At 43.1% G+C, this 22,471-nt stretch overlaps 1 protein-coding gene across 1 annotated transcript in view; it reads right to left on the bottom strand.

The window, feature by feature from the left end:
- SVOPL (SVOP like) overlaps window positions 1-22,471 on the bottom strand; it is a 62,440-nt gene that overhangs the window by 24,841 nt on the left and 15,128 nt on the right. The window contains 10 exon segments of the mRNA XM_060157560.1: window positions 6,528-6,568; window positions 6,571-6,616; window positions 8,527-8,608; window positions 9,298-9,409; window positions 10,081-10,125; window positions 10,128-10,279; window positions 14,480-14,553; window positions 21,092-21,220; window positions 22,280-22,314; window positions 22,317-22,401. Coding sequence (XP_060013543.1) covers window positions 6,528-6,568; window positions 6,571-6,616; window positions 8,527-8,608; window positions 9,298-9,409; window positions 10,081-10,125; window positions 10,128-10,279; window positions 14,480-14,553; window positions 21,092-21,220; window positions 22,280-22,314; window positions 22,317-22,401 — 801 coding nt within the window.

Raw genomic sequence — 22,471 nt, 5'->3', positions numbered from 1 at the left:
AGAAAAAGGGAACACTCCTGCACTGTTGGTGGGAATGTAAATTGGTGCAGCCACTGTGGAAAACAGTATGGAGGTTCCTCAATAAACTAAAAATAGAATTACCATATAATCTAGCAATCTCACTCCCAAGCATATATCAAGGCAAAACTATAATTCAAAAAGATACATTCACCCCTATGTTCATAGCAGCACTGTTCACAATAGGCAAGACATGGAAACAACCTAAATGACCATCAACAGATGAATGGATAAAGAAGATGTGGTACATATATACAATGGAATATTACTCAGCCATAAAAAAGAATGAAGTGATGCCATTTGCAGCAACATGGATGCAACTAGAGATTATCATACTAAGTGAAGTAAGTCAGAAAGAGAAAGACAAATATCATATGATATCACTTATATGTGGAATCTAAAATATGACACAAATGAACCTATCTATGAAACAGAAACAGAATCAGGGACATAGAAAACAGACTAGTGGTTGCCTAGAGGGAGGGGGTGGGAGAGGGATGGATTGGGAGTTTGGGATTAGCAGCTGCAAACTTGTATATATAGAATGGATAAACAATGAGGTCCTACTGTATAGCACAGGGAACTATATTCAATATCCTGTGATAAACCATAATGGCAAAGAATATGGAAAAAGAATGTATACATATGTATAACTGAGTCACTTGCTGTACAGCAGTAATTAACACAACACTGTAAATCAACTATACTTCAATTAAAAAAATAAATAAATTGGTATAACCACTATGGAGAACAGTATGGAGGTTCATTAAAAATGAAAAATAGAACTACCATATGATCCAGCAATCCCACTCCTGGGTATGTATCCAGATAAAACCATAATTCAAAAAGATACATGCACCCCTGGGGCTTCCCTGGTGGCACAGTGGTTAAGAATCCGCCTGCCAATGCAGGGGACACGGGTTTGAGCCCTGGCCCGGGAAGATCCCACATGCCACAGAGCAACTAAGCCTGTGCACCACAACTACTGAGCCTACGCTCTAGAGCCCACGAGCCACAACTACTGAAGCCTGGACACCTAGAGCTCATGCTCTGCCACAAGAGAAGCCACCGCAATGAGAAGGCCGCCACCGCAACAAAGAGTAGCCCCCACTCGCTGCAACTGGAGAAAGCCCGTGCGCAGCAACAAAGACACAACTCGGCCAAAAATCAATTAATTAATTTTTTAAAAAAAGAAAAGATACTTGTACCCCAATGTCCATTGCAGCACTTTTTACAATAGCCAAGACATAAAAGCAACCTAAATGTCCACAGGCAGAGGAATGGATAAAGAAGATGTGGTACATATATACAATGGAATATTACTCAACCATAAAAGAGAACGAAATAATGCCATTTGCAGCAACATAGATGGACCTAGCGATTATCATACTAAGTGAAGTAATTCAGACAGAGAATGACAAATATCATATGATATTACTCATATGTGGAATCTAATTTTTAAAAATGATACAAATGAAGTTATTTACAAAACAGACTCACAGATTTTGAAAACAAACTTATGGTTACCAAAGGGGAAACGGGGAAGGGATAAATTAGGAGCTTGGGATTAACATAAACACACTACCATATATAAAATAGATAACCAATAAGGACCTACTGTATAGCACAGGGAAATCTACTCAAGATTCTATAACAACCTATATGGGAAAAGAATCTGGAAAAGAATGAGTATATGTATAACTGAATCACTTTGCTGTACACCTGAAACTAACACAACATTGTAAATCAACTATACTTCAGTATAATTTCAGTAAATGTTCAGTCTGTTCAGTAAAATTTAAATGTTCAGTAAAATTTAAAAATAAAAATAGATCTCATTAAAGTGGAAAGAATCACCCTATGAATAATGTTACCATAAATATCATGCTAACAATTGAATTCCAATAAAGTATTTTAAATCTATTAAAAAAATAAAAAGTATATAACTATGATCATATTTGAGTAAAATGTATATGCATATTTATACGCACATATGCTTAGATATATTGCAAGGGCTTCGTTAAAATATTTATATTTGTTATCTCCAGTAAAATATTAGGGTAGTAAAATTTTATTTCTAAGTTTTTAATTTTTGTGTTTTCAGTGTGGAAGAAGAAAAAATCACGTGGTCAAAATTGCTTTCGGAAATCTCTTAAATCGCTGAAAATACAATAAACACAAGTGTATTTATGAACCACACTTGACATTGAGAAAAACTTTCTCCTTGACCAAACCCTAGCCAGGCTTTTCTAAGCTGCTTCTCACCTAAGCCTCAATCTTGGTATATAAAGATTTGAACAAAGACTAACAGTTTCTAACAGCTCAAAGCCACACCCCTCGGATGACCCTAGCTCTCTTAAAAGTGCCTACCTGAACATACTCAAGGCTTCCAAAAAATTTACTGTTTGTTCCGATCGATACCTGGAGATAGGGCTCCTGTCTGGGTTTCACGTGGACCAACCCCTCTTACCACTTTTTGCCGATTTTCACTTCCCTTTCTCTATTGAGACCTTCCTTGTCCTATTCCCTCTTCTCCCTTTAAAAAGCCCAGTCACCTCTGTACAAATCAAAGTTGAATTCAGTTCACACTGGACTCTTTTTCCCTACTGCAGTAATTACTAATCAAAATCTGTCCCTACCACTTTAACTAGTGTCTGACTTTATCTTGGACAACATAGTTTCTCAGTAAGTTTACTGCTTACTAGAAATCACTAATGAAACTATGAAATGGATAGATTTTTTATTCCCATTAACTGGTGAAGTTCTGTGTATCATCTTATGCATTGATTCATTGTTTCCATGCTTCTGAGGAAGGTCAGGCATTCAACAGGACAACAAAATCATTGTTCAGCTGTGACAATTCAATTAGGGTTTTTTGAAACCCTTGAAAAGTAAAGGTTTGTCTTTCATCCTTGTCTAGTATTTTTTTTTTCCTGGGCAGAAATTAAAATTTTTTATATAGTATTTCCCTCTATAAGAGAAATGGTTTTCCAGAATTCTGAAATCTCCCTTTTCATTTGAGCACATGGCGATGTGAAATTGGAGTCTTAGATAAGCTTGTTCCCCCCTTGCCCTCTCCCATTCCCCTGCCAGTTCACTCTTCAGCAACCACAGTGCTCTTTGCAAATTGCAAAACTGATCATGACACTGCTTAAAACCCTTCAATTACTTCCCACTCCTCCTAAGAAAAAAAAATCCAAAGTATGCCTGCAAGGCACACTCTCTCCCTGTACTTCTCTGCACTTTTCTCATCACAGCTATCTTCTATTCCGAGAACACACCAAGCTCTTCCCATCCCCAGGACTTTGCACCAGATGTCATCCCACCTGAAATGCTGTTACCCTTTACAAGTTGTCAGCTTCTTATACTTCAGGTCTCAACTCCGAAGTCACCTACCCAGAGAGACCTTGCCTCTTTTTATAATTTTTTTAAATTGAAGTACAGTTGATGTACTTTATTACATAAGTTACAGACAGGTGTACAATACAGTGATTCACAATTTTTAAAGGCTACTCTCCATTTATAGTTACTCTAAAATATTGACTATGTGAAGCCTTGTCTTTTAAAAAGGCCTGTCCCTCATGGAATGTATGGATTTTAATTCAATTTATCTTTCAGTAAAGGAATTTTGAGCCAAAAGTGGGGGGGAGGCCTGTCATCCCTTTCACTCATTATCGTTGCCTCCCAACATACTTTCAAGTTGAGTGCTTTACAGATATGCAAATAATTAAGATACGCAAATAATTAATTTGAATCATCTTAATTTTGTGCATATTTGTAAAGCACCCAACTTGAAAGTAAGCCTCTTGAGAGCAGGAATCTTGTGGTCGTGTCCTGCGAAATGTTTAACAGGCTTTCCAGAAACAGTCCTGATGGTAGCATTTGCCTGTGGCCATGGGATAAAAACCACCACCGTGCTAATTTCAAGCTACAACCTGACATCAACTAGCTTGCAAAGTAATTTCCTGAAAATTTAACAATCAGTTTTCACAAGCCAGTGCAGGCCAGTTGCAGCACACCACTGGACCCTGGTCTGGCTTATTTACTGCTATAAATAAAGAGAACAATGTCAGGCACAGAGTAAGCGTGCAATAAATGCTGGCTGAATGTTGAACTGGGATAAATTTTTTTTTTGGCCGTGCCTCGCGGCATGCAGGGATCAAACCCCCGGGCCCTGCAGTGGAAGTGAGGAATTCCCTTATAAATTCTTGCTTCTACTCTATCAAATATAGATTGTAGCTTATGGAGTCCTTTCTGGCATTCTAACTGCCAAACTGTGAAAGAGGCAGCTTGTAGAGAATTACCCTGAAAACAACTTGTCGAATGAGTCACCAAAATAAGTTCCTAAATGAAGGACAAAAGAAAGGAGGAGAAAGGGAAGGGGAGTGGGAAGGGAAGGAAGAGGAGGAAGAAGAAGAATTAAGTGAAAGTAAAGTCAATTTCCTTGCTGATGGCCACACCTCTCATTGGTCCCCAGACCAATAGCATCAGATTCACTCTGGATTCCTGCTAAAACTGTGGGTGATGGTCCCATATACAGAATCAGAATCTCTGGGTGAAGTCCAGGAATCTTCACGGTATCAAGTTACCCTAGTAACTCTGATATGCACTGAAGCTTGAGAACCGCGTCCAAGGGAACACTGACTGATGAGCTCACGAGAGTGTCACCAAGCTCTCCTGTCTACCTGGAGCAGCCGGCCCCACTCCAAACCCAGGCAAATATTCTACGAGCAAACACAAAGCTTCCAGATTCTAACTTCCCATCCTAGACCTGGTGAGGAAAGCAAAACATTCCAATTGCATAGTGATTGAAATCACTCAACTGGGCTTAAATATTTCTCAGTAACAGAAATACTCTTATTTGAATATTTACCATTTGGCCTTGATGTTGTTGGTCACCGTTATGGTTATTAGCTAACACTCATGAGGGCTTCCTACGTGTCAAATGTTGGGCTCAGTGCTTTGTATGTATTAATCTCACGTAATACTGAGAAGAAACCTACGTAGTGGGTGTTATCGTTTATCTTCATTTTACAGATGAGGGGGGCATAGAAAGTTGGGTGACGTCACTGTGAAGAGTTGAGAACTCCCCGAGAAGGATGCTAAGCAGAACAAAGCCCTCTGCCCCAGGAGACCTGGTCCTAGTTGAGATATTTCTTGGTCCACAAAGTCACCGAAAGCAGGGTGGCCTCAAAGATAAATGCCCACAAATACCCAGAGAAAATGTTCCAAGTGGTTGAGAACCAAGAGGCTATTCCTAATTAAAGCTTGGAGAATAAACTCTACCTCGGTCTGACCATCCAGAAATAGGATCAATATTTTACTGCTGCCTTTCAGCATTATGTTCTTTTCTGAACATGCTGAAATAATAAGTGCAAAAGAACTGTGAAAAGCACAACTGCAAGACCAAAACTGCCCTCATTTTTAATTAAGTAGGCAAAATATTCCCCAAATAGTTTTAATAAGGGTGGTAGCAAGATCCCATTCAATTATAAGAAATACACGTTACAGTCTGTTTAGCCCATGTCAACCCCCTTTCTCTGAAGACTGCCCCTCCCAGGTTGCATTTGTCCATAAGCCTGACTCTTGGCCACAACTGATTTAGCTCAACTATGAACAACTGACCAGGCCTGACCAGTGAGATGCCAGAGAGAGCATCCTTCTGGGATGCAGAGCGTGCTTTGGTGTCTTCTGGTGCCTGGAACTAAGGATAGATGTTTGGGATTTGCGGGGCGGCCATGTCCGTGGACAAGCATAGCACACTGGTCTTGAGGGAGTACAGCCTGAATGCTCAGTGACCCTGGGCCCCAGATAGATGTGAGGAGGACAGAGCCTGGGTCCCTGACAGCCCTCGCTGCCTGGATCAGGCCCACCCAGGGCCCAGCCTCACTCATGTCTTTGGCTGCAGCCAGCGCAGGGGGATTTCCATTTCTCGTGGCCAAAAGAGAAAGATCAGGGCAGAGGGGCAAGCTGTTTGGTCCTCTGAGGAACCATGACCATGTGGGGCACCATATTCGCCTCTGTTTCTCTCCTGAAACAGGGCCCATCCAACGGTCCAGATCACCCCTGGATTTTCTCCCAGCCTGTGCCTGGTTCGTCCAAATGCTGGACTTAAGCTGCCCAGGGCCACATCCTTGCACCCTGGTGCAGCCTCCCTGCACTTCTGGGCTGTTTTTCGATTGCACCCTTGACAGTGTCAGGGTTGGAGCTCACTGTCGTTCAGCTGCCCCAGCTCCTTGTGTCATCCATGTCTTTTGCATCCTCCCCTCAACAATGTCCAGCAAAATCTAAACCCTGCATGCAATGCAATACATGCTATTGACTGGAAGACTGGAAGTATCAATTTAGCCTCTTTTCTCAGCCAAATTAACCAGACAATGGGAAAACAACACCTCAAGGAAACTCAAGTAAACAAATCCTTGGTTAAACCCTTAACCTGAAGGGAGCCAGGTCCCTCTTTCCCCACCTCCCTTAGACGTATCCTCCCTACAGAGACCCCTGGGCTGTACCTGGGACATAAATGGCGTCACCATTGCACCAATGCGACACGGGAGCCGCCGGTCCCCATCCCCAAGGCACGCATCGTGGTGGGGTAGACCTGGAGTGGAGAAGCGTAGAAAGCATCAGTTAGCTGAAACCCCTCTCTCCCAAGTCCTCTGCCCTTCCCTCCACAGCTCAGGCTTCGGTATATATCAAAGGCCAAATATTCTATATGGATATACAGGATATAGAAGATGTTCATTTTCTCAGGTACACAAGTTTGAATTTTAACAATATCAGAAAATAAACACTTAGACATTATCCTTTAAGTGAGCAAATTCCAAAATAGGTGTTTAATATTCCAAACGTAATTTTAGAAAGGTACTTGCAGTCAGACAGAAGATTTCCACTTTAGAGCTATAAACATATAAAGGTGGTTCTACTGAATGGACAGAAAATACTCCCCAAGTAATAACAATCCAACCAAACCTTTAATACAGATACAGTGAAAGGAACTGACGAGAGTGCCACGTACACGCTACACCATTCACCATGTTTGTGTTGTAAGATCTTACGGCGCAGTCTACTTTCTTGCATTTATAGTAAAACCTCATTAATCTGTACTTCACTGATTCAGAGTTCTTAATAAATAAGCAAATAGTACTTAATAAAGAAGCTTTTAGGGAGAATATATGAAAGAATGCTTCTTTTAATTTTAGAAATTTTTCTCTTAACGCTATAAATACTGATCAGTTTTCATCAATTCACTGAAGCAAAGCACGTGGCCTCTTTACTTGGCCACATCGTGTTAGCCACCATCTGTCAAATGCAAAAAACAAGACGCTTTCCTGCCCTGGGGGGCACTGCTATATTTATAAGAATGTCTGGGGGTGGAGTGCCTTTTCACAGAGACTTTTTCTTTTTCTAGAAAATGAGGCTAGTGGCTATTGAAAACAATGGATTCAGATACATACAGATCTTTGCTCGAATATCAATTTTTTTGGTTCATTTTTGACAATTCTAGGAGATGAAATAACAGAAGACAAGCAACTTCAGGTACACATCTTTTTTTTTTAAGCAATAAGTATCAGGGAAAAAATACTTAGGAATGACCCTTTAAATGAACACATCCCAAAATATGTTAAATTGAATATTTCAAATATAATTTTAGAGGCACACCACGATACACATAGACTTTTAAGTTCACAAATTAACAATAATTTTAGAAGATTGTTAATGGAACTAAATGAAATACTACATATATGTCAAATGTGTCATAATTTCCTATTTTTATCTATGTGAGGGGAAAAGAATCTTTTTCTCTGTGGTTTTGATATGTCATCTGTATTCTAAACAGACTTCTATGTTTCCCAAGATGAAGATGAATGCAGCTATAGCAGTCTCTATAGCACCACTTTCTCTGGCTCAACGAAAAGCAAAACCAGTTAAAATACTAAGTTTCCTACTCAGATATTGCTTATTTCTAGGAATATTTGCTCTTTAAAGTGGTGGTTTCTGAGAAGCTCCTCAGAAGTAATGTATTAAGTAGATATAGTAATTCAATAAATTAAGAATAAATTACTATTATATTCGAATTTAAGCTACCTACAACAAACAACAGACAGAGTGAGATGTGATCTTTCAAAAGAATAAAGGTGAAAAATACTTTCTAATTTTAAAAGGGAGAAATAGGGTGTTTTACATTTTATCAGCAACATGCAGGTACCGGGCCCTACCCCTATTTCTTCGGGAAGCATGGGATGAGGGCAAGAGTTGTTTTTTACATGGATGCAGTTTAGTGAGAAAGGGAGAAGGTCCTATCTTTCTTCTCAGAGACTGGCTTTCACTAGACCCCATGGGGCAGGAGAAAGGCCACATCATATCTTCTGGTGTCATTTTAATAGGATGTTTTTAGAAAATCATCAAAAGTCAACAGAAGCCAGGGATGCGTGATCTATAGACAAACACCTGCTCCAAGTAGCTCACCTCACACACCTTGATGGAACCAACCCCTTCCCCAAAACTAACCTCAGCGGTGTAAATATAGATGCTGTTGAAGTTGGACGCCACCAAAGCCCTCAGCATGAAGAGGAAGCCGATGAGGCCGGCACTAGGGAACCAGAGCGAGACGTTACCACAGGCGACACAGAGGGCCTTCCAGGGCCCCGATCCCAGGACATTACAGACGCCAACACACATCCCTGAAGACCAGGTCCCGAGGGAGGGGCTGCTCCTCAGCTGGCCTGACTGTGGGGTCCGAAAGCAAAAGCCGGACTCAATCCTTCAATCCTGTCCCCCGAGAGTGTGCCATTCCAGCCCAGCCCCCCAAGATGAGCACACCTCTGCCACCACCCTTGGAAAATGGTACAGACAGTTTGCAGAATAAGTCATATATATTATAAATGAGGCCCACTGTAGGGTCACAAACTCATAGTGCAATGAATTTTCCCACCACAGGTATGCTGTCTACATCCCTATCTTGACAACGGTGCAGGTCGGCCTCCATTCTCCAGGAAGCTTTGCATAAAGATCCTAAATATCTCGGCAAGTGAACTGAATACTCCCGCGCTGGTACCCATGTCCTGTGAGCGCTGAAGATGGACCTGCTCAGGAGGAAGAGGAGAGGGGCAGGTACCAGGGGCTTGTTTGATCGTTCTAGTCAAACAAGCAGACTGTACTCTACTCTCTTGGTGAAAGGGACTTGCCCCTAACCTCCACTGAAGGCCATGGGTCAGGAGACCTCATTTTAAAACCACTGCACAAAACTAGATTGCTTTAAAGCAAACAGAAAGCAAATACCTTGAAGTGCAAATATTGAGGAGAAGGACGAACAAAGCTGTGCATCCCACGGTAATAGAAAGGCTCAGCCGTCTTCCCAGGAAATTAATGCCCAGGATAGTTAAAGGATTCACTAGGAAAAAAATGACAAAGGCAATTTTCAGAACCTTGAAAGCAAATGGCATGTATTAACAATGGCCTGGATTCCTCCCTCTCATTTCGGAAAGAAGCAACTTAATCCAAACGTCATGCGTATTCCAGCCAAGACCCAGTCACACTGTCATCGACTTCATGACTCCTTCAATATGCTTTTCCCACGGGGATCCGAGAACGACAAGCACTGGAGTATATGGAGGACATTTTACACCCAGGATGCTTATTACAGCACGCAGGTCTATTGTAAACCGCCAACTTGCTAGACCTATATTTTAAATGTTTTATACTCTTTTTCAAATTCAAGGTGCCATTGATTTTTAAGTACCATTACTTTATGTCTATTAAAGCAGAAACAGTGCTTCCAACTGAAATCTAACATGCCATTGTGAGACACATCCCAGTTTCAGAGACGTTACGATGTAGGGGAATGCACGTTAGAACTGATACATGCGCTAATTCAAAGCTCCACTCCTCCAGACTTCTCCCCACACGGATCCGCACTGCAGACACCTCAGCATGATTTGGGGACTCGTCCATTTCTACCAGGCAGCAGTCAAGTGGATGACAGGTCACTCTTCTCTCCTCTGAGACTCTGAGTTGCACGTCCCCCACCCAAAACAGAAAGCCACCCAATAGAGAGATACTTACGAGCAGTTTCGCCAATAGTGCTGATAATCATGGTCTGGTAGTCGGAAACACCTGGCAGCGGCAGGGGCTCTGGCTCTCCTCCGAGACCCCTACGGTCACCACCGCCTCAGACTCCGACCGCGAGCCACAGGCCAGGTCCCGCTCCGGCAGCTCTGCACTGGCCAGCATGACCCCGTCGTAGGCGAAAGAGATGCCCAGCCTGGAAGCAAGAAAAGATGGACATTAGGAAAGGCTGTCACCAGGCCTGAAGGAGGGGTAGCACCGTGAGAGGTGGGGAGAAGTGGGGAGAGCTTCTCAGGTGGAAGGCACAGTGTAGGGAGGGGAGGGGAGTGGAAAGTGGGGACACGTTTCAAGGGGATACTAGGGGGTGCCCTTCAGCGGAGGCTGTACGGTGGGAAATGCATTTGCAAGAAAAAACAGGATGGAACTAGATGGGGGAGGACCCCTCAGGCCAGGAAGAAGTTTTGTAAGAGACAGAACAGAACTAACACTGCGTTGAAACTGTCTCCCTCATTCTACAGCTTATGTACTGTAGCCCTGACCATAAAGAGTTAAATATTAGAGAAACGTGGCTTATGCCCAAACAGCTCATTAAGTTCCCTGAAGCAAGTTCCCATCCCAGGTGGTCCTGGGTTAGTTATGGCTACTACTCGTAGATAAGTTCGTTTTCAGCTAGCAAATAAGCAGAGATAAGTGCGGTAAAGTAAAAATAACTGCTCACGACTCGAAGTTTTGCAGCAGCCTCGTGATGCAGCCTTGTGAGCAAGCAGAACAGAGAAATGTTATGCTTCCCTTGAAGGCCAGGTGGCTCCAGGAAGTCTGCAGCCCACCTTTAATCCCGAGCCCTCCGACTTCCCCTTTTCCCTTAGCATAAAAGCAGCCTGAATTCTCTTCCAAGTTAAGATGGTTCTCTAAGAGTTTAGTCCAGGGCTTCCCTGGTGGCGCAGTGGTTGGGAGTCCGCCTGCCAATGCAGGGGACGCGGGTTCGCGCCCCGACCCGGGAAGCTCCCACATGCCGCGGAGCGGCTGGGCCCGTGAGCCATGGCCGCTGGGCCTGCGCGTCTGGAGCCTGTGCTCCGCAACGGGAGAGGCCGCAACGGTGAGAGGCCCGCGTACCGCAAAAAAGAGTTTAGTCCAGCACCTTCTCCGTCTGCTGGCTTTCCGAATAAAGTCGATAGTACTCGCCCCAACACACCGCCCCTTCTTGGCCTGCCATGTGCAAGCAGGAGGAGCTTAGACTCCGCAACAGTTTGTTTTCTGCAGCTACTGCCACAAGTTAGCACAAACTTAGCGCTTCAGCACAGTGAGTATCTCACAGTTCTGGAGGTCAGCAGTTCAGCAGCTCTGGCTGACTTCTCTGCGCGGAGTCTCACGTGGCAGAAATGACGGTGCAGGCAGGGCTGCTCCACTTTCTGGGGAAGCATCAAGCTCACCCAGACGGTTGGCAGAATCCAGCTGCACGGGGTGTAGGACTCGTGTCCGTTTCCTTGCTGGCTGTTGACCAGTGGTTTTCAGCTCCTGCAGGCTTCCTTCATTCCTTGTCTGTGAAGCCAGCAACAGCAGGTCGCGTCCTTCTCATGCACTGAAGCTCTCCTTCGACCTCACCTCGCGCTTTCTCTTCTGCTGCATCTCTGATTCCAGCTGGAGAAATTTCTCTACTTTTAAAGACTCAAGCAGTAATATTGAGCTCACCTGCCTAATTCAGGATACTCTCCCTATTTTAAGGCTCATAACCTTAATTACATCTACAGTCCCTTCACATCTACATCCAAATTAGTGTTTGATTGAATCCCCAGGTGTTGGAACTCTTGGGCATCATCTTTAGAATTCTGCCTTTCGGACGCCATGAAGCTATGGAAGGTTTTTGCTTTTGCTTGATGTTTTCTTACTATCTTTTGTTCTATTTTTTAATAGATATTTTTATTGAGATATAAACATAACATACAGAAAAGTTCCTATATCAAAGTCAAGAAAAAGATATCAGGAGAATTCGCTGGCAGTCCAGTGGTTAAGACCCTGCGCTTTCAATACCGAGGGCACGGGTTCGATCCTGGGCCAGGGAACTAAGATCCCACAAGCTGTGTGGCCAAAAAAAAGAAAAAGAATATCAGCCTCCCAGAAGCCCCCCTCATGCCTCTCTCATTTTTATAAATGGTTGTAAAAGACACAGGTCACGTGTAAAAGACAGATGGGGACAATCAAGGAAAATCACATGTGATCTGCATAGTGGATGATGTTAAAGTGATGATTGTTAATCTCACCAGTGTGATTTTAGGATTGGAATCATCTAAGAAAATGTCCTCAAGTAGTTGAGACTCTTAATGAAGTATCTGGGGATGAAATGGCATGAAGTCTAGGGCCTGCCTGAAAATACTTCAGAACAGAAAAAAACAGCTGAAGTAAATATGGGTAGATATCAGTGATTGTCAGATCTGAGCAATGAGTAAATCAGGGTTCCTCAATGGTAGCCTCCCTACTTTCATGTGCATTTATAAATTCTCATAATGAAATACTTAAGAGGAAGACAATAATCACAATATCTCTCCTTGTTATTAAGGTAGCTTTAATACTTTTTTTGTTTAATTTCCAAATATGAAGTATATTGTTTTTTCGGCCACACCACGCAGCTTGCAGGATCTCGGTTCCCCAACCAGGGATTGAACCCAGGCCACGGCAGTGCAAGCACTGAGTCCTAACCACTAGTCCACCGGGGGATTCCCCAAATATTAAGAGTATTTTAAAAATTAAAGAGTCTCAAGAGGAGATGCCAACCTATTTTTAGTGATTATATCTGGGAAAGGCAGATAGACAACCTGTTTCCTGAATTCAAACACTATAGATTAGCTTCTACTGTCTTGAATCTTTATATAAATGGAACCACATATGTATTTTGTGTGTCTGACTTTCTTTGCTCATTATTACATTTGTGAGGTTCAGCCATGTTGAGCGCAGAGCACCAGTTTTCTCATTTTTATTACTGTGTAGTATTCTATTTTATGAATATAACAGAATCTATCCATTATACCTGTTGATGGGCATGTGGGTGGTTCGTAGTTGGAGCTGTTACAGATAATATAATGCTATTGTATTTTACTAGGCATTTCTGTGGGGTAGAAATCTAGGAGTAGAATTGCTGAGCCATAGGCTATGCATACTTCCAACTGTAACAGAAACCTCTAAACAGTTTTCCAAAGTGGTTGTACTAATTTGAATGCCAATCAGGAGCGCAGGAAAATTCCAGTTACTTTTCATCCTTCCCAACATGGTCAGTCTTTTTAATTTCATTTTTTATTTTTTTTAAGGTTATCTTTTCAAACTTTTTTTTTTTTAATTTATTTTTGGCTGCGTTGGGTCTTTGTTGCTGCATGCGGGCTTTCCCTAGTTGCAGCGAGCGGGGGCTACTCTTCGTTGCAGAACATGGGCTCTAGGTGTGCAGACTTCAGGAGTTGTCACATGCAGGCTCAGTAGTTGTGGCTCGCGGGCTCTAGAGCACAGGCTCAGTAGTTGTGTCGCACGGGCTTAGTTGTTCCTCGGCATGTGGGATCTTCCCAGACCAGGGAGAAGACCCATGTCCCCTGCATTGGCAGGCAGATTCTTAACCACTGCACCCCCAGGGAAGTCCCCAGTCTTTTTAATTTTAGCCATTTGGGTGGATTTGTAATGGTGTCTCATTTGGTTTTAATTTGCATTTCCCTGGTGACTTTAAGGTTGAACATGTTTTCATATGTTTATTTGATACACATTTTTGGTCAAGTGCCTGTCCAAGTCTTTTGCCTATTTCTCTACTGGGTTGTGTATGTTTTTCTTGTTGAAAAAAAAATTATATAATAGAAATATATATTAATAATATATAGAACATGTATATATAGTTTGTTGGACATATATATTGGAAACTTCTTCTCTCAGTTGGTGGCTTACCTTTCAGGACACAGAGTTCCTAACTTAATGTAGGCAAACTCATCAATCTTTTCCTTTAGAGTTAGCACTTTTTGTGTCCTGTTTAGAAAATTTTTGCTTATTCAAGGTCATGGCTGCATAGAGAGGACCACTGAGTCTATTCCTTTGAATTTGATTTTTGATTATCAGTGACCTCAAAGGATCAATTCCTGGAATGTGGTGAGGGAAGAGACCAGGCTGCAAAAGGTTAGTACAGAGCTCATACACTCAGATGAAAAATTAAAAAACTGTTTGTAGATGATTTGGATATTTTTTCTTTCTCTTTCTTTTTATATTGTTATTTTATATCTATTTTTTGGTTGGTGGCAGAAAGATAAAGCATTGCTGGTGTCTGCCTTGTGTTTTCTCCCCAGAGCACTCAGAAGGGATTTATTTCAGTGGGCTTTCTCCCACTGAAATGCTTGTTTATTTAAACCTAGCTTTGAAATAATACCATTCTTACCATATGACCCAGATCTGTAATGTGGTCCGTAAATATTTAGCATCCAATAGGTCTGTAAATCTTCCTCTTTTTTCCTGGGGTAGTGAAAGGGGGAGACAGAATAGATTTAGTGGGTTAAGGACAGGCAAAGGTGACTCTAATATTTTAGATCACAGAAAACAAGAACAACATGGGAATGTGGTAGGGTGAGATAGCCACTCAGCTCCCCGGATACCCCTCACATAAATACTGTTTTTAACACATTCATCTCAGCCAATCAGTCTTTGCATACTTTTTGTTATCATTGTCAAGTACCAAAACTCATTGAATTTAAGATTCTAACCCTTTCACTCTTCCTCTTCTCACCAGTGCTGGCGAGAGGTGGGGTGGAGAAAATAGGAGTATACCTGAAAAGCAACTATAAAACTGATGGGAGAATCTTTTAACATTAAGATGAAAAACCCTAACATTGGGCTTCCCTGGTGGCACAGTGGTTGAGAGTCTGCCTGCCGATGCAGGGGACACGGGTTCGTGCCCCGGTCCGGGAAGATCCCACATGCCGCAGAGCGGCTGGGCCCGTGAGCCATGGCCGCTGAGCCTGCGTGTCTGGAGCCTGTGCTCCGCAACGGGAGAGGCCACAACAGTGAGGCCTGCGTACCGCAAATAAATAAATAAATAAATAAAAAAGAGTGCGAGGCTTGTGCAAAAAAACAAGCAGCCTGAATTTGAAAAGAGGATCAGTGCCTAATTCTCTGTGTGTCGTTAGGGTAATTTGTAAAAGTTCTTGTCCATAGTCAGTGCCTATTAAGTATGTTTGGATCAAAATAAGTAAGGATGGGTTATAAATGATTGGGCAGTAATGGATTTTTATGTAAAGCTAGGAATGCTTGGGGGCTGGAGGAGGTGCTCAGTTGAAAACCAACTATTCTTTTCTCACAAATTGACCTGGGATTACAGTTCCCCTCTAGGGAGTCCAGCAGTGTGGTCTGGGAGTCCTGGATTTTATTGTCACCGAAAGAGCTTTCAGAGAACTTAGAGGTCTTTTGCCCCATACACCCCCCCGCCCTCGACTTTCAGGCTCAGTTCCTGGATTTCATTGTGGGTGGACTTGAGCAACTGACACTCCACTTTCATCTGCTTTACGTATCGGGGCTCTGGTTACTCATCTTTGGAAAACCTCTGATCTAGCCCTATCCTCCCATTTTCCAACACAGAATATATGGCCCAGAGTGGGTAAGTGACCTGCCCAAGATCACACAGCCGTTTGGAGGCAGAGCCAGTCTGGACTCCCAGTTTCCCGTGCACCAGTCCTGAGTCCTGCCCATCTGCCTCTCTGCCATGTCCCCTGGGTTTAGATGTGACTGTGGTCCCCTCACCGCCCCAAGTGTCATTGGAGAGTCATGTCATTACAAAATATATACCTTTTATCCTAATAAGTCATTTGGTTCTGAAACTTTGGCTGCAATCCAAATGGGTGGACTTATTCACCTCCTGCATGGTGTGACCTGTCCTCAGACAGCCCCCAAAGCCTTTCATCTCAGCGTCTTGGGAGTGAAGCTGCAGAGGCTCCACTGCCCACAGCATCTTGCCCAGCCTCCTCTGCATGGCACTCTGACGGCCACCAATGGACCGAACTCACTGCGCATTTCCACCTTTGGCCTCACACTGTTCCTCCTGCCATCAGTGGCCTTCTTCCTCCCCTGAGGCTGCCTCTCCTTTCAGTGCGCAGTGACTGCCCCCCTTCTCTCTGGGGGTGGCTCCCACCAGCTTACGGTCACCTCTCTGCTCGGATCCTACACACTCTGCTGCCTGGGCCACTCACCTGGTTCTAAGCATCGGGGCTCTGTTTTGTGACTGATTCTTTCCTACGTGCGTCTCATCTCTCTAACCAGATTTAAGAGCCCTGAAGGCAGGGTCTCCTGTTTATAGCTCTGTATCCACAGGGCCTTGCTCTATAGACCGCCGTGGAAAAGAACAAGATCATCTAATGGGCATGATGGATGGAGGCAGCAAGCTGAAGTCAAGAGAAGTAAAGTGGGAGGAAGAAGGGAGGAGGAGAAAGGGGCAGGATGTACAGTGAGAGGGAGGAGGGAGGAAGGAGGATGTCGAGGGACGGCTGAGCATATAGAGAGGCTGGAGGAGGGAGGGCGGTTCTTATGAGAATTGTGTTGCTCCAAATTCATATGTTGAAGTCCTAACCCTCAGAGTGGGGCTGTATTTGGAGATGGGGTCTTTAAAGAGGTCACTGGGGAATTCCCTGGTGGCCCAGTGGTTAGGACTTGGCGCTTTCACTGCCGGGGCCTGGGTTGGATCCCTGGCCGGGGAGATTAAGATCCTGCAAGCTGCATGGTGCAGCCAGAAAAAAGACAAAAGAGAGAAGTAACTGAGCTAAAATGAGGTCATTAGGGTGGACTGTAAGCCAATTATGACTGATGTTCTCATGAAAAGAGGAGATTAAAACACAGACACACACACAGGGAAGATGATGTGAAGACACAGGGAGAAGATGGACATCTAGAAGGCAAGGGAAGGGACCGCAGAAGAACTCAGCTCTGTAACACCTTGACCTCGGATTTCTAGCCTCCAGAATTGTGAGAAAATTAATCTCTGTTGTTTAAGCCACCCAGTGTGTGCTATTTTGTTATGGCAGCCCAGGTGAACTAATACACAGTGGCAGAGGGAAGGTGGGGGATCAGGGATGGGGGATAGGAGGGTGGAGAGGGAGGGAAAAGGAGGAGGAAAAAAGGAAAGAGGAGAGAAGTAACCTCGGTGCTCTTCAGTCCTGGAACAACTACTGGGTTCAAAGTAAAAAATACGCATCAAAAACGGTTGGAATTGGATCATTCAACTGTCCATGGTTTTGAGTTAATTGTCTCTGCTAAGATTTTTTTCTCTCTCTGCAACCAAGTTTATTTTTTATATATTGACAATCAAAATTTCATAGCCACTTAAAGATTATGTGCCCGTCTCTTCAAAGCATAATCACTTCCTTCATTTCATCATTGTTGCCTAGCAACTAATTAGTCTTCCCACCATGCTTTGCAAGATAAGATGTAACTGTCAGTATCTTGGTAGGAAGGTGGGGGTTATCTGATACTGCCTACTAGTAGGGTCCTGACCTCTGAACCACAAGGGCTTATTTCCAAATTCCAGAAAATAAATTAGAATAACAGAATCATCCTTAATTCTTTGGAAGAAAGCTTGCGTTTCTTTCTTTTTTTTTTGGCCACACCACAGAGCACACGGGATCTTAGTTTCCCAGTCAGGGATTGAACACGTGCCCCCTGCAGTGGAAGCACAGAATCCTAACCACTGGACCGCCAGGGAGCTTCCCAAAAGTTTGAGTTTCTTATTTCCCAATTAGGTTTTGAGGCATGTGTAATAATTAGGGGAAACACTCCACAAAGCACAGTGAGAATACTTCACCAAACTACAATTGTGAGTGTGGGGAAGTTTGGGACATTTAATCCTCATTTTTGCATTATTATTGAGCACACTCTATCTCACACTTAACACGTCCAGCAGCAGGCCAGGTGGTAGTGGGATTACAATGTTTTTGTCATCGGTGATGTCCTGGGAAACCAGTCAGAAACGCTCAGAAAAGCCTACCTCTCACTTGTGGGTAGGACACTTAAGAACTGTACATTTGGATATCACCTGTCCTGCTGTTGCCACATAATCCCTGACAGAGTCAGATTTGGGGAGGTGGGTGGGAAGAGCTATTGCCGCTCTGGACCTGGCTCAGGCATGGAGCAAGGGCTGGGTCAAGAAGAGCCTCTGCCATAAAGTGGCACAGCCACTATGGAAAACAGTGTGGCTATTCCTCAGAAGATTAAACACAGAACGCTGTGTGATCCAGCAATCCCACCTCTGGGTAAATATCCAGAGGAAATGAAAACAGGATCTCAAAGAGATCTTCACGCCCACTTCACTTCAAAGTTGTTCTAGAAAAATAGCACTGAGAAAATAGCTTGGAAGATTCTCAAAAAGAACTTTTACAAGGGGTAAGTACCTTACTAAATATGAAAATTGTATTATAAAATACTATAATTAAGAGTGCTATATTAGACCAACAATTAACCTGTATCCTTTTCCCAAAAATACAAAATGCTCTATTTATTATATAATAAATCTCATATATATTTGAATCTACAAACCTATCAATTAGAACATAATATTCAACAATAGATTCAAATATATAGAGGGTGGATTATTCAGGAAAACATGAACCCAAACTAGTTCTGACATATTAGTATGAAAGAAAATAAAATTTAAGGCCCAAAGCATTACAAAGAAATATTTCAGGTAGTCAGATCAATCCACACACCGAATAAGTCAATCTTATGCTAGGATGCAGCAAGATAGCCTCAAACTATATGGAGTAAACTGTCAGGCCTATAAGGAGAAACTAACAAAACCATCGTCTTATTGAAAAACTGTTAGCTGAACCTGGCAAAATCTAGAACAGGTATCAGATATTTACATGGCATAATTATATTGAATATAACAATATATATGCTTAATGAGAACACATGTTCTTCTTAAGCACACATGGAATATTAATAAAAAGTCACTATGTAGAGAACAAAAGAAGTCTCAATAAATTCCAAATAATTGATAACAGGCTCTGGTCCAAATGCAATTAAATTAGAAACAAAGAATTAAAAAATCATTAACAAATAAGTCACTGGTTAAAGAGAAACTCATAGCAGTTACAAAATAGAAATAAAATTACTCTGTAACAAAACTTGCTGAATGCAACTAAATGGTTTATCAAAAATCAAAAAGACTGAAAATAAATGAGCTAAATACTGAACTCAAGAAGCTAGAAGAACATAAAAAGCCATAGAAGTAAACAAAATAAGGGGCAGAAATTAATGAGACCACCAAAACAACCAATAAAGAGAAAAACAACAGAAACAAAAAAGCCCTCATTCTTTGAAGTTTAATAAAAGACAAACCTCTAGTAAGAGGACCACAGAAAAAAGAAGGCACAAATAAACAACACTAAAAGTGAAAAAGAAGACATACACGGTAGATATTTGAAACAAAAGGGAACACTGGGAATAATTTTATACCAATAAATTGGAAAACCCAGATGAACTGGGCAATTTTCCAAAATATATATTACCAAAGTTGACTCAATCAAGAGTATTAAACTAAGTAGGCATTAACATTTACACAAACTGAATGATAGTTTTAGAACTCCTCTTTCTGATACCCCCCAATTATTCTGTTACCACTCACCTTAAAATAAATATTAGGGATAAACTACTTTACAGATAAGTTTTACCAAACATTCCAAGAGGTTAATTCCTATCTCACATAAACTGTCTTGGAGATCGCAGGACAGTGCTGGAAAGCTCTTCCAGGAGCCTGTGACTGACCTGCCTGCAGATGGGTGAAGTGGTCTGGGCTGGTGTGAGAAATGATTGCAGATTGACCTTGACAGTCCTGGAACCAATAGAATTTAAATGCCAAATTTTATTTTAAAAAATCATTTAATAAGGTTTATACGTTTGATATCAATAAGACAAGGCCAATACAAGGAAAATAAAATTATAAAACAATCTCTTCCCTATAAACAGTGGGGCTAAATCATGAGACTAGCTCTGCAAGGTGTTATTATTTCCATTTCATTGATGAGAAAAGTGATGGTAGGCGGTCAGAATGGCCATCATTAAAAAGTCTACAAATAATAAATGCTGGAGAGGGTGTGGAGAAAAGGGAACCCTCCTACACTGTTGATGGGAATGTAAATTGATGCAGCCACTAAGGAGAATAGTTTGGAGGTTCCTCAAAAAACTAAAAATAGAGTTGCCATATAATCCAACAACCCCACTCCTGGGCATATCCCCAGACAAAACTATAATTCAAAAAGATACATGCACCCCAGTGTTCATTGCAGCTCTATTCACAATTGCCAAGACATGGAAACAACCTAAATGTCCATCAACAGATGAATGGATAAAGAAGATGTGGTACCTATACACAATGGAATACTACTCGGCCATAAAAAAGAATGAAATAATGCCATTTGCAGCAACATGGATGGGCCTAGAGCTTATCATACTAAGTGAAGTAAGTCAGACAGAGAAAGACATATATCATATGATATCACTTATATGTGGAATCTAAAATATGACACAAATGAACTTATCTATGAAGAAAAACAAACTCACAAATATAGAGAACAGACTTGTGGTTGCCAAGCATGGGGGGCGGGGCAGGGGGAGGGAAGGAGTGGGAGTGTGGGATTAGCAGATGCAAACTATTATATACAGGATGGATAAACAACAAGGTCCTACAGTATAGCACATGGAACTATATTCAATATCCTGTGATAAACCATAATGGAAAAGAATTATGAAAAAGAATATATATATATGTATAACAGAGTCACTTTGCTGTACAGCACAAATTAAACACAACATTGTAAGTCAACTGTACTTCGATAAATTTTTTTTTAAAAAGTGGTAGTAGGTAACAGCACTACCTGGCTCACGGTGGAGCTGGATTTAGTATCAGTTCCCTCCGCTCTTTTCCGCACTGGAGGGATCGGTTGCCCTTCCCTCTAGCCTTCCACCACTAAGGGGATTTCTGGCGACCCCTGGTTGGGGGAGAAGAACTCACCAGGATGGGCTCCACGAGCTTCCCCTCCAGCATGACTGAGCGGTTCATCTTGGTGATGCGCTCCAGTGTAACCAGGGCAGCCTGAGTGTTCCTGGTAGAGACACTGAACCAAGCAGATTCAGGAATAAACTGGGCACAGATGACAAAGAACACCAGAGTTGCAACTGCTGTGGACCCCAGAGGTACCACTATCACGGTTCCATACACTACACTGTCCCAGTTGCCCGAGATGGGAAAGGATGTAGCAAGCTTTACAGCAAAAATATAGCAGCTGTACTCTTGCAACCCTAGCGGAACAAAGAGTTTCCTTCTCCTTATCGCTGTCCCATCTCGGACGACAGTGGACTGATACAGAGCTTCACCCCAGTTTGACCCAACCTACTTAACACAATGAAATTCTTCCATCCAATGTGTAAACAGCCGCTGCCCGGGGTCCCTGGCGCCTCTCCACTCCTCCATCACCCGGCCACTGCCCCAGGAATCCCAGGACCTCACACAGTGCAAGAACCTAAAGGGTGACCATGGCAGGGCCTCCAGCACCCACGAGTGGAGGAACCATCCTGACTGTAGAGGCCTACAACCCACTGATTACGGCATATTTTGAACACCACACTCAGAAAACAGCACAGCCCTCCACTGATGCTGGGACATTGGTACCTCCACGCAATGAAGGCCAGTGGGTTCTTCCTCAGCAAAGCATCTTCCCCAGCAGCATCCTCTTCACCATTCCCTAGCCAGGGGGCAGTTCAGGTCACCCTCATCACCCACTGGGATTAATCTGATCATTTCTAACTGCTTATCTGACCTTTTCTGTCTTCCCTCCTACAGCCTCCACACCGCCATGTATCAGCTTCCCAGTACATAACCCCTTCCACACCCCCAGTGCCCCTGGTCCTCAAGGCCCTTTGTAATCTGCACACAGGCCTGTCTTTCCAGCCGGCCTCCCACCAGCGCTCCACACTCCAGCCATTCCAGCCTGCCTGCTCTCCCCCAAACATATTCTGCATTCACACCTTCGTGACTGGGCTTGTGCATTAACTCTGCCAAAACACCCTTTCCACAGTGAGCCAACTGAGACACATACTTAAATAAGGAGAGAGGTGGACATGAGAAAGATAACTGTGGGGCAACAAGGCCGCTGGGCCAGCTGGAGGGGGAGGCCAAGAGGGAGCCCATGAGCTTGGTTACCATGAAGGCCACGATGAGGATGATGCCAGGGATGCGATGCAGATGAGCCAGCGCCACCCGATGGTGGGGATGACCACGGAAGCCAGGCCAATGATGAGCAGGGAGCCGGCTCGCCAGAAAACCTGCGGGGGAGGGAAGGTTAAAGTCCTCCTGTTGATGCTGCACAGCCCCCTCCAGGAGCCACCCTCTTCT

Source organism: Lagenorhynchus albirostris, chromosome 8 (genome assembly GCF_949774975.1).
Source record: "Lagenorhynchus albirostris chromosome 8, mLagAlb1.1, whole genome shotgun sequence".
NCBI classification, from domain to species: domain Eukaryota; kingdom Metazoa; phylum Chordata; class Mammalia; order Artiodactyla; family Delphinidae; genus Lagenorhynchus; species Lagenorhynchus albirostris.
This window is presented reverse-complemented; position numbering and strand designations above follow the sequence as displayed.